Source organism: Patagioenas fasciata, chromosome 2 (assembly GCF_037038585.1).
Source record: "Patagioenas fasciata isolate bPatFas1 chromosome 2, bPatFas1.hap1, whole genome shotgun sequence".
NCBI lineage: Eukaryota > Metazoa > Chordata > Aves > Columbiformes > Columbidae > Patagioenas > Patagioenas fasciata.
In genome coordinates, this window is record NC_092521.1 from 60,253,855 (window position 1) to 60,266,995 (window position 13,141).

The following is a 13,141-nucleotide window of genomic DNA, read 5'->3' on the forward strand; positions in this document are numbered from 1 at the left end:
TGTTGTCCAGTCTCTTCTTGAACACTGTCAGGCTTGGGGCTGTGACTATCGATCACTCGCTCCTGCCTCAGAGATGGGCAAAATCTTCCTCTGCAGCCCCAGCAAGGCCTGATGTGGCATGTCTGCTCCCCGGGCACCCCAGCACCATGGGGCAGTATGAAGTCAGCCCACTGGAGCCCACACCCATGGCAAAAGGCTTTAATTAAATTGAATTAAATCCCAATTACATCCTTTGTGTCCATGTCCCCCCCCAACGCAGGTCACAGCCTTGGCTCAGCGAAGGTGTCCCGGGCACAGACGTTCCCCAGCTACCCCTCGGAGCAGGGTGAGGAGCACCAGCCATCCCTCTCGCTGGCCAGCAGCTACACCTTCAGCTACGGCTCGGGGCTGGTGCAATGACAGGCGGGGGTGACCAGCCGAGAGAGACAGTCCAACCTGCAGCCTGCTGCTGGGGAGCCACCAGCCCCCTCTGCACCCACCATCTGCCGTGAAAACTGATGCCTACCAGCTCCAGCCAGGTCACCGCCAATATGGAAACCTGGAGAGGCAGCTTCCCTGAAGCAGAGGCTAAGTCTTTATTTATTTATTTTGCTCTTCCTTTTGTCAATACGTCAGGAAGGAGGTGGGAGGGGGGTGGGGGAGGGCAGGGTCAGAAGCGGTATGCGTTCGTGTTGTGAGAAAGTGATGGAAACAAATGAAACTGTGTTGATGTGAAGGTTTCTACATGACCAGACAAGGCCCATTCTGGGGCTTCATGCGGATGGCACATTTGACATCGGGGCCTTCCCACCTACCTCCACCAGTAGGCTGGCCCATCTTCACTGTAACATTTTTAGGTCCTCGTCACAACCCACTGATTCCTGCTGGAGTCGCTGAAATGTCGCTGATTCAAGACTCAGCATCAGCACTGTGGGGTCACCTTCAGATCCAAGCCAGTTTGCTCATTACCCTAGAGGGTGGTCAGGTGTTTTTCAAGTCAGATGCCAACTGAAGTAGCAGGCCTATATGGTTTGTTGGGAATAGATTTTGATGTGTTAAGGTAAGGTTATTGCCTGGTACGGCTCTCATCTTAAATTCCTGGGGCACAAATTAATTCCTTTCTAATAGATGCATAATTCTCACGATGCCCTTGAGAGCTGTGAATGTTCATATCAGCACCACAGTCTCATCCTCAGAACTGCTGCAAAGTCTTCTTATTTGCAAATTATTTAAGTAACCATGCCTACAAGCCTAACTTTTAAGAGTGGGAAAACTGTTCTTCAGATAAATAAAAACGGGTTGCATCCCCCACTGGCGACCACCTGTGCCACGGCTGGGCCAGATACAGTAGAGCTGAACCCTGGTCTTGTCTTTCTGGTCAGCATTACTTTGATTTTGTTTCCTTCTCAAATTTCTGTTTTAGATGCACATTGTATTTTGTATGGTCATGTGTCAAACATAGTTTTACTTTGAAAAGGAGGATGCGCACATCTCAATGGAAATTTTCTGTCTTTGGAAGACGTCTTTAAAAAATGAACTGTAGTAGGTGTGTTGGAAGGCACACCGGTAGGTGGGGAACAAGTTTTATCTATCCTGAACATTTAGATTTTTGTAAGTGGTATTGAATATTTATGTATTTCTCACGATGCCCTGAAATGTTTGGAAGTGTGGGGAGAAAAATCTTCCTTCTTGCTATGAAATGAGCATCTTCGTGTTCTGTTCGCAGTGAGAAATGATTACCATAATTGCCAGAGGGATTCACTTCATTAGTTTCTCAGGACAGGTTGAGGAAGTGTATCAAGGTGGAGACACATAGACCCTTTTCCAATGAAACAATCAGTTTTATGTATGATAATTTAACTGAGAAAGTGCTGTTGGGTTGCTTTATATATGTACATATATGTATGTGTATTAAAAAGTACAGAAGAAACTTCTGCTTCTGATTGAACATTTACTGATACAGTATGTCCGGCTTTTTTCCGACCATTTTCCAGGCTAAGAGACCTTGCAGGCTTACAGCTTTCTACACCTCAGTGAACAGCTGCTGAATAACAAAACTTTGTGATCCGCTCACATGAAACACTTCTACCCCACCACAATCAGCTTTATTTATTTTTCCTCTTTTCCCTGTCTCATTCACTACCTCTTTTCCTTCTCACAGTGCTGCCATACTCAGGAATAGAACAGCTCCCTGCAGAGAGTATTTTGATGAGCTAAAATGAAAAACTGCTCTCCCACACTGGCAGGGAGCTGTACCTATGGTGCTCTCTGAGCTGTACCCATCAAGGAACCTTCATTCACCGTTTCATTTAAGAAATAAATTTAGTTGACATTTTGCTTTGGGAAAATTTCCAGTTTGCAGACATTACACGGACAATATGATACAAAAGGACAGATATTCTGCTGGTGTAATTCCATTATTCAGTGCAGCTTTGCCAAATAGGCGCCTTTTAAGGAACTGGCCAATTATTTTTATTCCTATGAAACTGTGATTCTTTCACATATATTTTCTTTAAAATTCCTTAGATTAAGTTTTGAATATGTTCTGCAAATTTCTATGCTGTGTCCATGTAACTATTTTCCTTCATGACTTGAATGCTAGTCATTTAATACTTACATATTCTACATAGGCCAAAAGTAGGGAAGAGGCAAAACAGGAGAGTATCAGAGCTCCTTTATAGTTCCAGTGCCCATATACTTTAAGAACCTTTCTAAATCCTGAAGTTAGTGCTTCAGCCGTTTCGAGACAAAAAGCATGAGATCTGTATAGAGTGCTCTTTCCATTTCCTGGGAAACAGTTGCTGTCTGTCACAGATGTTTTTTTCCTCCTATACAGTGCATGAATATTGTCTAGTTAATAAAAATATAGATGCTATTTCCAAACAAAACAACAACAACAACAACAACAACAACAACAACAAAAAGGAGGGCGGGGCAATTGGTCATGTATGGGCATTTTACTGAATATTTTGTTTTCATTACAGAACGCAACTATCCTCTCAACTCATACATTTATAAACATCTGTGAAGTCCCATCTTGTAGCAATAGGCAGCAAACTGAACTCCAGGACAAAGCTGGAGAACACAACCAAAAAAACCCAAACCTGCCCTATTGGGAACCTATTTCTTGTAGAGAGTAAACACAACCACACTGAAAGTTGAAAACAAGGTTACAACTCACAGTGTAGTGTAACACAGCTAAGAAAACAGGGCACCTGAAGCACAAAAGTATTCAGCAGCCGGTGGATGTTGCCATCAGTGTCACTCCAGAACAGCAGATGTGATGACGCTGTAACATTTGTGTGTTCATGTAGCTTCCAGAAATGTTCCTCAGAAAAGCTTCATGAGAAATAGGCAGGCACTAGGCCAACAAATTGCCAGAAAATTCTGTTTTCACACAATTGCTTTAATTTCTGGCATATGCCTGTCGATAATCTAAGTGATGCCCCACTGAGACCACTTTATACAGCTCCTAGTGCTTCTGCCAGAAGGAAAACTCTTTTGGCACACATAGTAGAGCTGCCTGCCTAGAGACCACAAGGGCCTTTAAATAGCCCCAGGGATCCCATAAGTCCCTGTACAAGTCTCGGCTTTTTTTATGTGCAAGGCACACAGATAATAGGTCTGCTCCTGACCCAGGAGGAGCTCTATTTTCAGCTAATGAGCTGTGAAGACATGGAGGGCAACAAAATGTCTTCAGTGGTAACAAGGTGCAACCAGTACAAATGGAACTTAGCATTAGTACATTATAAAACTTTCATTTTGGTTATCAAAATATAACTGCAACAATGATGTAAATTTTTAAAGAATGACCCTTGATAACAATATATTCACTCCTGTGAACGAATAACACACAGCCATTACTAAGTACAGTTACTAATATATCTTAATTGTGAGTATTATAAATTGATGTATGCTGGTACTTTTGATTTTCAAGTCACTTGGTGCAGAAAAGGAGAAATTGAAGGAGATTGGTAATAAATCATCAAATGGTGCTAAGGTACTTGAGTAGCCCCATTGTTTAAACAGCTAAATCTTATTATCGGTAGTTTAAATTATCTGTGAGTATACTCCTTTGGAAAAAAAAAATGCCTGTAAAGGAAAAAGAAAGAAGAATATCTTGTAACATGGACTTAACTGTCTTACTGAGTAAATGTTTAGACTTTATTTTCTCATTCCAGCTCCTCACATTTATCAGGTCCATGAGAAATTCCCTTCTTGGGGTTGTTTTGTTTTGTTTTCCCCTAAAGCTAACAACTAAAGTTAATGTATTGACGAACCAAAGAAGTTTGTTAGACAGAAACAGTAACATCTCTCTTTTGTTTTGACAAAAGTCTACCATGACATTTTTGGAAAATACTTCATTTCACAACACATGAATGGAAATCCTGTTGGGAATCAGTAAACATATTTCTAATCAAACCTTGTTCTGAGCTAATAAGACTTTGCTGGAGGAGGGGCTGAAACTGCATATCTGAGGTGAAAATTCTTTTAAAGTGCTCTCTATAACAATAATATGACTACAACATACAGCTTTCGGGCATTTTTTTATTGAGAAGCTGTTAAGTGCTGGCAGTCTGTGAAGACCCTTACCTGTTCATGGCAAAGAGATTAAAAAAAAAAAAAAAAGGGCATTAATCAGATCTTTGTATTGCATTTATCCGAAAAGGAATAAACTTCATATTCGTTCAGCTCTCTAGCCTATTAGACAATACTATGAAGAGTAGTGGGTTTTTAGATATTTCATGTCCAGGAACTAAAGAAACATCAGCCTGTAGTAAATAAAGCTCTACTCAGACTTAGCTCACCAGCCACATTTACTAGTTTTCGTCTGGTAATCTGGAAACTGCAGGGTGGTATTCCATGAGAAAATGTAAGTTTCTTGAACAGCTGTGCTTTTTAGCATGAAATACAGCACTATTTACAACTGCTTCTTCCTAAAATGGAAGGAAGAAGATGTTGCAATTAATCTCTTTTTTAGTGTTTAATATCAGTGTATTTTATCTCCTTTTTATACCTTCTGCAAAAGAATAAATGCGGCTTTTATCCACACACAGAGTAGGACAGACTGTGGAGAAAGCGTGAAAAGCTGCTGTTTGATTACAAAAGCAGATTGAACAGCACTGGAAAGTTTCATTTTCCTACACATCATCCAAATATGTGTGACTCTTTCCAAACCAACTTGTTACACAACTTTTATATATTAGAATCTTATATTTTTCACCACAACTGGAGGTGCCTGCCTGTGTTTTTTAAGTAGAAGATAATGACTGTGCAACAGCATTGTAGTGGTATAATGTTGAAATTAAAGGGTATAAGGCTGGTCTTATTAATTCTGCAGATACAAAATCTTGCACTCCATTAGGTGAACTATGTTTGTTCTTGATATTATAAATAAATGTTTCTCACTTTTGATTTTAGATTTAAAAGGTGCACTATATTGGAAGCAAGTACAGGTACACTGTGGAATGAAAGAAAAGTCTAAGGAATATTGACTAACCTGTTGCAACAAGAAGTTTGCCTCTCTGTCCAGGTCCTTATGAGACAGTAGAAGGTGCTAAGTGAAGATGCTGTGTATGCAACAGTTATCTAAATGGTGTTATACTCAGGAACCTGATTATCAAAATCCATAGCTGAACTGGTTTTATTAAAGAAAATGGAATTTTCACTTTCCAAAGACTTTTTTTTTCGTCATCTTTTCATGCATATGCAGCTCAACAGATTTTTATGGATATGATTAAAACAGATATGAAAGTAACTGAGGCTTAAGTATGATTAACTATGATTAAAGTATTTTAAAATGTCAATATTGTTATGAGCATTCCAAGTTGTAATGGAGAAAATGTTTTCATTTTAACTAAATGCAAACTCAGAATCTAATATGCTCTCAAAGATGAAAGAGTTAATCTTTTTAAATCTCACACTGAAACTCTTAAAGAATGGATTTCATTCTGGGTTTTTTTTCTGTCACTACAGAAATCCTCATGAGGTTAAATAGATTTAGCACATTCTCTTAAAATCCTGGGATTGCCAAGTGAATGGATACATTTTTCAGTATATTTTTTTCCTGTAACATTATTTGACATGAATGAAGTTAACCCTCGTTTTTAATATAAGCTACATGTTGTTCTCAATCTTTTTTTAAAATTGTATGATAGCAAGACTGTAATAGTCAGAGCAAATAGCACAAAATTAATCAGCTGTCTTGGCAATTCCATACCAGTAACAAAAATAAAGGTTGCAGTTAAACATTTGTTCTCATTGCTGCTCCTATAGCTGAAACAGAATAAATGATGTAAAATAAAGCTGTCCTAGTTGATGCTAATTGTTTCATTTCCTGACTCTCCATAGATAACAGGCTGTGACTGGAGATATTTGTTTTCCAGAACTGCTTTTCGTAAGTCATACTGATTTAAGATGGCTACAAGGACAATGCAGAAAAAAAGTATTATGATTTCCTGCCAAAGTATGGCACATGCTCATCTTTTATTTCTTTTTACTTCTTTGAAAAGCATTGTTGTAGACAGACAAGGTTTTGAAAAAGGAAAAGGAAATGAAAATAGGGTAAGAAGTCAACAAAACCAAAAAATACTCTGTAATCTTTGAAAAGATCAGGAGAATTTAAGCACGTAGCAATGGGTCATGGCGAGTGCAAAACAGTTTCCCAGAGCATTCAACGTCATCTGACTTTATCAGAAGCTGGGAACAATATGTTGTGTTTAATCCAACTCACAGCTCTAAGTTACTCTGTAAAAATGGAGTCTGGAGTGCTGGGCTCATTTTCCCTACCCTGACTGGAAGAACCAAGTACCAGCTCAGCTAGCATGCGTTATGCAATATAGATGCTTTAAAAGTAGTATTTTGCACCATGCATTACAATTGTTATCACACAACTTTGTGGATCTTACTACAGCCAGATATTGCTAAAAATATGATTTAGAATATTTCAGGGCTGATCAGTTCTGGGTAATAGAAGCAACATCTGCATTTATGAGACATAAAAATACATACATAGGTGCTCAGCCTTTATGCTTCTATTTACAAAATTATCTGACATAGGTCTGTGAGAAAGTTCCTCCTGCACTACCATTGTTGGGTAAATTATGGAAATTTAAAAGAAAATAGTAATTGTCTGCTTCAGATAGTTTTATTTCAGAGTAAAAATTTGTATTAACAGAGAGGAATTTTAAGACATATAAATATTTATAACATACATTTCTCTCTTCAAATATGCATATAGACATAAACATAAATGGAGAAAAGTATTAAAAAAAAAAAGAAAAAAGGAAAGATATTGTGTATTTATTTGACTATATCTTAGTATGCTATGCTATTGATCACTTAAATCTTGTTAAGACTACAAATGAATTATTTAGTGCAATAATCTAATTAAATAAATTTTTAAGAAATGTGTTAAATAACTTCTAGAATCACTGAGACTTTTTCTTTTCTAAAAACTATAAAATTATCTTTTTAAGTAAGCACAAGGTTAGAATTATCTCTGCCATCGCTAGTAATTCATATTAGTTATTTTATCTAATTATACCAACTAACAATATGGATAGTGTGGAAGTAATAAACATATTATTATTTTGAAACTTTCCTTAGATAACTTAGTATATTTCCTTTGGTATTTCTACCTGGAACATTGTGTCCTGAGTTATAAGTAGGGATATTTAACTGCAAGACTCCAACACAGATAATAAGGTAAATCTGCAGCTTTATAACTCAAGCCTAGTTGGGGTCAAGAAATGAGTCAGAGCAGTGGCAGAGTCCTGTGACACGTCGGCAGCCTGCTCCAGTAGTCCTGAGCTCCCACGGGTGAGGCTCTTGAAGATCCCAAGGCTTTCTTATTTTAAAGGAAGTGTTCTCAAACTCATCACATGTATCTTCTGGCTATGCAGATGCTCATATTCTTCTCATTACTCTTAATACATTTTACTCTTAGAAGAGAACAAACAAACAAACAAACAAAAGCTACGGGCAAGAGCAGAAACAAGTCCATTCTTGCTGGAAGAGTGCCCTACTGATCCCTGCAGGCCCACTCCTTAGTCCTTACAACATGAGTTGTTTCTGTACAGGAGCCCATCTTCATGGGGAAGACTAGAAAGGGCAGAGGAGATGGGGCTGCATCTGATGCAGACTGGAGGATAACTGGGCCAGGGTCTTCGATTTCCTGGCTGATTTGGCAGGTGGGATGCTGGATGAACTGACTGTGGTGGCAGAAACAGCCCACATTTCATGTGAAAGAGAAAAAGCTTAGTTCAGTGTAGTGTTTAGAAGACCACTGTGGGTCTCCAGCCCCTGGGTGGAACCCTTCACACTGGTTCTCAAAGGAACAGTGGCCACCCTGAGCTCACACACACCCTGACACCACATCCCAGCGAGGCATGGCAATGGCGACATCTTGTGCTCTTGCCCAAAACAGTTCCCCAGGAATGTGTGAGTGTTGGAAATGTTGAGTTGCCTTACTTCAACCTTAAATAATACAGTTTGAGAACTTGACATATGGTTTCTACTGTTGGGGTTCACATGCTAAAATAGTATTTTAGTACCTATCTTCTAGACAGGCAGGGCTGGTTTTGGAACTAGCCCTTAGTGTCAGACTTGCAAAGCCCTTTAGAGGATTAACTCTTCTTGAACATCTAGACTTTAAAGGAAATAAGTCGTCTTTTACTTGCACTGGGGAGTACTTACTAAGGCAGTTTCAACTACTGTAAATAAATACCATTGATTTGAACTTGGGCATAGTTCAATAACAAAGAAGGTTTAGAGGAGCATGATGCAGGGAAGTTTAAAAAAAAAAAAATCAGACCTGGTTCCCAGATATGTTTGTGATAAAAAAAAAAAAAAAAAAAAAAAACAAAAAACACCACACCCTAGAAATTAATTTGATAGTGATATCACTCTTCTGAAGCCAGTTCTTTTTCTGAAGGTTTCTTGTTTGAATCTGTCAGGAGTAAGCTAGAATCCACTTGTCATCAAACTAACAAATGCTGGTAGCATCTATATTCAACTATTCTGCCTGATTTGTTGCCTTGGTCTTCTCCTTTACTCTGGTTCTGGGATAAGACCTGGATTGCAGGTAGATTAGTAAGTTGCACAGCAGAGTTAGAACAAACTATTTCTGTGTGTTCTTGAAAAAATGTATATGCCTATCAGAAAAGGTGCCTGGTGGAGGTCAGAAAGAGGGTTAAGTGCTGAACCATCCTGCCTAGAATGGGGGTTTGGAGGAGTCCAGCTTCTTGTGTTCCTTGGTGAGTCCAACCTTTAAAGCAGGCTGTTTGTCACAGAAACATTGTTTTACCTCAACATGCACAGCCAAGGGAGAGCAGAAGACAAGAAGAATGAGCAATACCATGAACATATTATAGATTCAGACAAGTTTTTTAAGGTAAAGGAACATATCTGAGGCGAATAAAGAAAATAACAGATCATCTATGTTACTTTTCTAACTGTCACCTTCTTTCATAGACAGCGATTTTCGTATTCACCCTGATGATCCAAACTCTGGTGACTGCCTCTCCTACATTCAGAAGTCCCAACAAAGACTGACTACAAATATTTTTTCTCTAATTTCTTTTTTAAAAGACGTGAGTTTATGCCCTTTATAGACTTAATAGTACCATTAATCGTGGAGTTTTCCTTTGAACACAGGATTTAAACATCTACCTTTTTCACAGAGCATGTATGATTAATTTTATTATTATGGAAAATAAGCCTGTGTTTACTTTTCTTAAAATCTCATAGATTCATTTTCCAGTTACACAGAAGCTAGTTTCCCAGTGATTCAAGACTACATTTTTTATGAAAATGTTCTTTATTCTGATTATGTCCTTTCAGCAAAGTTTCTAATGTCTTAAAACAGTAACGAAAAATAGAGAATTATCTTACAGTTTAGGCAGCAGGCTTAGCTGGTTACTATCCATAGTTGTGTCATGCAACTTCCTTGATTTTTCTTTCCCTCATTCTTAAATCTTCGGGCAAGCAGTACAGCTTGAAATAGAACAGTAACTGTTCAATATAAAATTTCCAAATTACATTCAGCGAAGCTTTCTCAAAAGGAACTAAAAGTTTCCAAAATGTTGAAAATAAGCAGCAATAAACAATACTTTGTACTCTTTTACACTAGAAAGTCTATTTACATAATCCAAACTCTGTCACAGAAAACAGACTTATTGGGTCCCATCTTGCCAGACTCATAAGATATTTAAAGAGTTTTAGTATTGCACCTCAGATTATACTTCTAGAAGTTTCTCTCACGGGTAGCTGACTGGTTTTTAAGTCAATGAGAATACTGATAAGCGTTGTGGGGGTTTTTTGTTGGGTTTTTTTTTTTTTGGTTTTCATTTGTATCAGTCTCATGTTCAGCTGCTGTTCACTGATATTACCATGGTACAAAAATGAAGCTGTGGTTTTGGGTTTGCTTTTTTGAAAAAAATAATATACTGTTCTTATTATGCTACGTGTGATGTGATTTTCCCTGTAGACTATCATTGTAAAAGTAATATGTCTATGGAATTTGAATCAAAAAAAGATGCAAAGATGTGGACTACAGATTTTTTTTTCTTCCTCAAATCTCAAAAATAAGCAATTATTTTGAAAAGATGAGCTAAAAGTACCAAGGGAGGCAAGAAATAAGGGCATTACCAAAAATAATCGAAACAATCTGGTATTCCAGGTACTTAACCTCAACCTCACCTTCTTTTTTACCCTCAGTAAAATAGGGATGTATTTTAACTGTCTCTACAAGCAGTGAAACAATACCAACTTCTCAGCTTATGGATATTTCTGTATCAGGGTTCTAACTGAGAACTTCAGTGTAATCTAATTCATTATATTATCATTTTGGTATCTTAATATAAATGGGATCATCAAAGAAACAACCTGAAGATACAAAGTTTTATTTGTAATGCTGTGCACAACTTAGAATTACCTGCTATGACATTTGATAACTCAGGAAATAAACCAGCTTATTCAAAGTACAGTTCTGTGTAGCCTCATCAACTTCATATGCAAGAATTTATACAAATCAAAACCTTCAGTAAGTGAAAGAAAAAAATAGCCCTTACTATGCGCATGTGTCCTTGTTCAGGAGTACACAAAACCAAAATGAGATGTCTTCTAATGGTATATGACATTGTAAACAATTAAAGTCTTCAGTGCTAGATGCAAGGACACTTTGATTTAGGATTTTAGATTTTTAACTGAAGTGTAGGATAACCATCTGACACTATTACTGCTCATTTAGTTCATAGAAGCTTTGTGTCCACATTATTCTCAGAAGAACCTAGACTCTTGTTACCCTGCGCACGTGAAGAAAGCTTTCCATTAGAGAAGGCTACGCAAAATGTGCTGTCAGGTTGTTGATGCTCCTTCCTAGCTGGCCAAGTGGAACTGGTCACTGATCTGCAAACAGACTCATGACGCCTCCACCCAAAACCCTTTCCAAAAGAAAAAAAGAGAACATATTCAGCAAAACTTTTATTAATGCTTCAAGAGAAAAGGGAAATCAAGCATTTGTGGGCCAGGCACACAGTTTGGAGTGTTCAGACATGAGGTTATCAGCTGTCATGGTAGCACCTTCATCTACTGGGATCTCATCCTTAGTAATACAGCGGGTTTGTGAAAGGCCAAAAGATGCATAGATCCTAATTCTCAGGTCTGCCTTCTAGTTCTGTTTGTTTAAGGATTTTTTTTTTTGTCTGTTTGTTCAATTTCTCTGTGGTTTCTTCTGTAGGTTTCAACAGAATATATACATATGCACATATACAACTACCTTTGTATGTGTATTGTTTTGTAAATGTTCTCAGCTTTTTTCTGCTTTGCATCATTTATTCATGTATCTTACATGTTCTCATTTACTTTTTGTGCAACTAAACCTTATAATAAATTATTATTAAATATATCCTGACAAAGACAGAGTTTTCATGGTGTTTTCTCCTGGGCATGGAGTGGGAGGAGGAGAGGGAAGGAAGGAGGGAGGGGAGCAAGGGCTACACTTCTATTCTGTCCCCAAATATAAAGCACTGAAATAACTATGGTGACTGGCAAGAAGCCTGTAAAACCACACAGCTGTCAGATAGCAAGCTCCTGTTCATACTTTTAAATGTAGGTTCAAGGATCCCTGATAAATTTGCTTTTGTCAGCTGAATAGTACTGTTTTCCCAGCAGCAAAATAACACCTCCTGTGTGGAAAATACTTATTATTCTATAGGGCTCTCAATTTGAGATGCAAAAATCATTGATGTAGACAACATGGAGCACATTTTCTTTCTCATCCTGCCACATAGGTTTCTCAGACAAGTAGATTTCTCAGACCAAAATATGCAGCTCCATTTGACGTACCAGAGCTGTTCTGAAATTCTTACTTCATAGTACACCTATTGGTTAAAAATATTTAAATTGCATAAGAACAAATAATCTTTATATATGAAACAAAGGATACACTACAGACACACCTGGTGTAACCTGGCCCAGGCTGACTGTCCAGCCAAAGCAGCCCAGGCAGTGGTCATCACAGGCAGTTTGACTTTCTATGCAAAGAAAATAAAGTCTAAGATATAGATATAAGGCCTGTGCTTTGCTTACTTCATTCTTAAGAAGGAAGCTAATGGTTTGTGTGAGAAAGTTTTGCAGTTGACATAAACCTCCTGTGTCTGCCTCAGATGATGATTCTTCTATTCTTTCTGTGGTCCATGTCCTGTGAAAATTAAATATTCCATAACTGTTAGCAGGCTAGAACATAAAAAAAAAAAAAAAAAAAAAAAAAAGGAGACTTTTCTCAAAAGAGCTGCAGCTTTAAAAAGGAAAAAAAATATGAATTTTTCTCATATGCTGATTTATTATTAGGAAACATTCAACACCAAGCAAAATATTTTTTGCCTCATTATCTATGAATACATTTGAGGTTCAAGTTATATGGAAAAGGAAGTTGCACTTGGGAATATGTTTCAATGCTATCCTACGTCAGATGCCTGGTAAAGCACCAGTGGAATGCCCCCTTCCCCTCACACACACACACACTTCAGGTACTGAAGTAGTCTCCTATGTCAATCTTAAAACATGAATTGCTCTAAAGATATCGACCATGACTCATGTCATTAAGACAACTTGATGGTTAACTGGCATGGGAGGATAGATGGTTTCTGAAGCAAATGGC

At 37.9% G+C, this 13,141-nt stretch overlaps 1 protein-coding gene across 1 annotated transcript in view; it reads left to right on the forward strand.

The window, feature by feature from the left end:
• Positions 1–7,978, forward strand: part of DOK6 (docking protein 6) — a 247,265-nt gene extending 239,287 nt beyond the window's left edge. The window contains exon 8 of the mRNA XM_065830731.2: positions 260–7,978. Within this exon, the coding sequence (XP_065686803.1) occupies positions 260–399 (140 nt within the window). The 3' untranslated portion in view covers positions 400–7,978. The remainder of the gene's footprint in view (positions 1–259) is intronic.
• Positions 7,979–13,141: the final 5,163 nt, after the last annotated feature.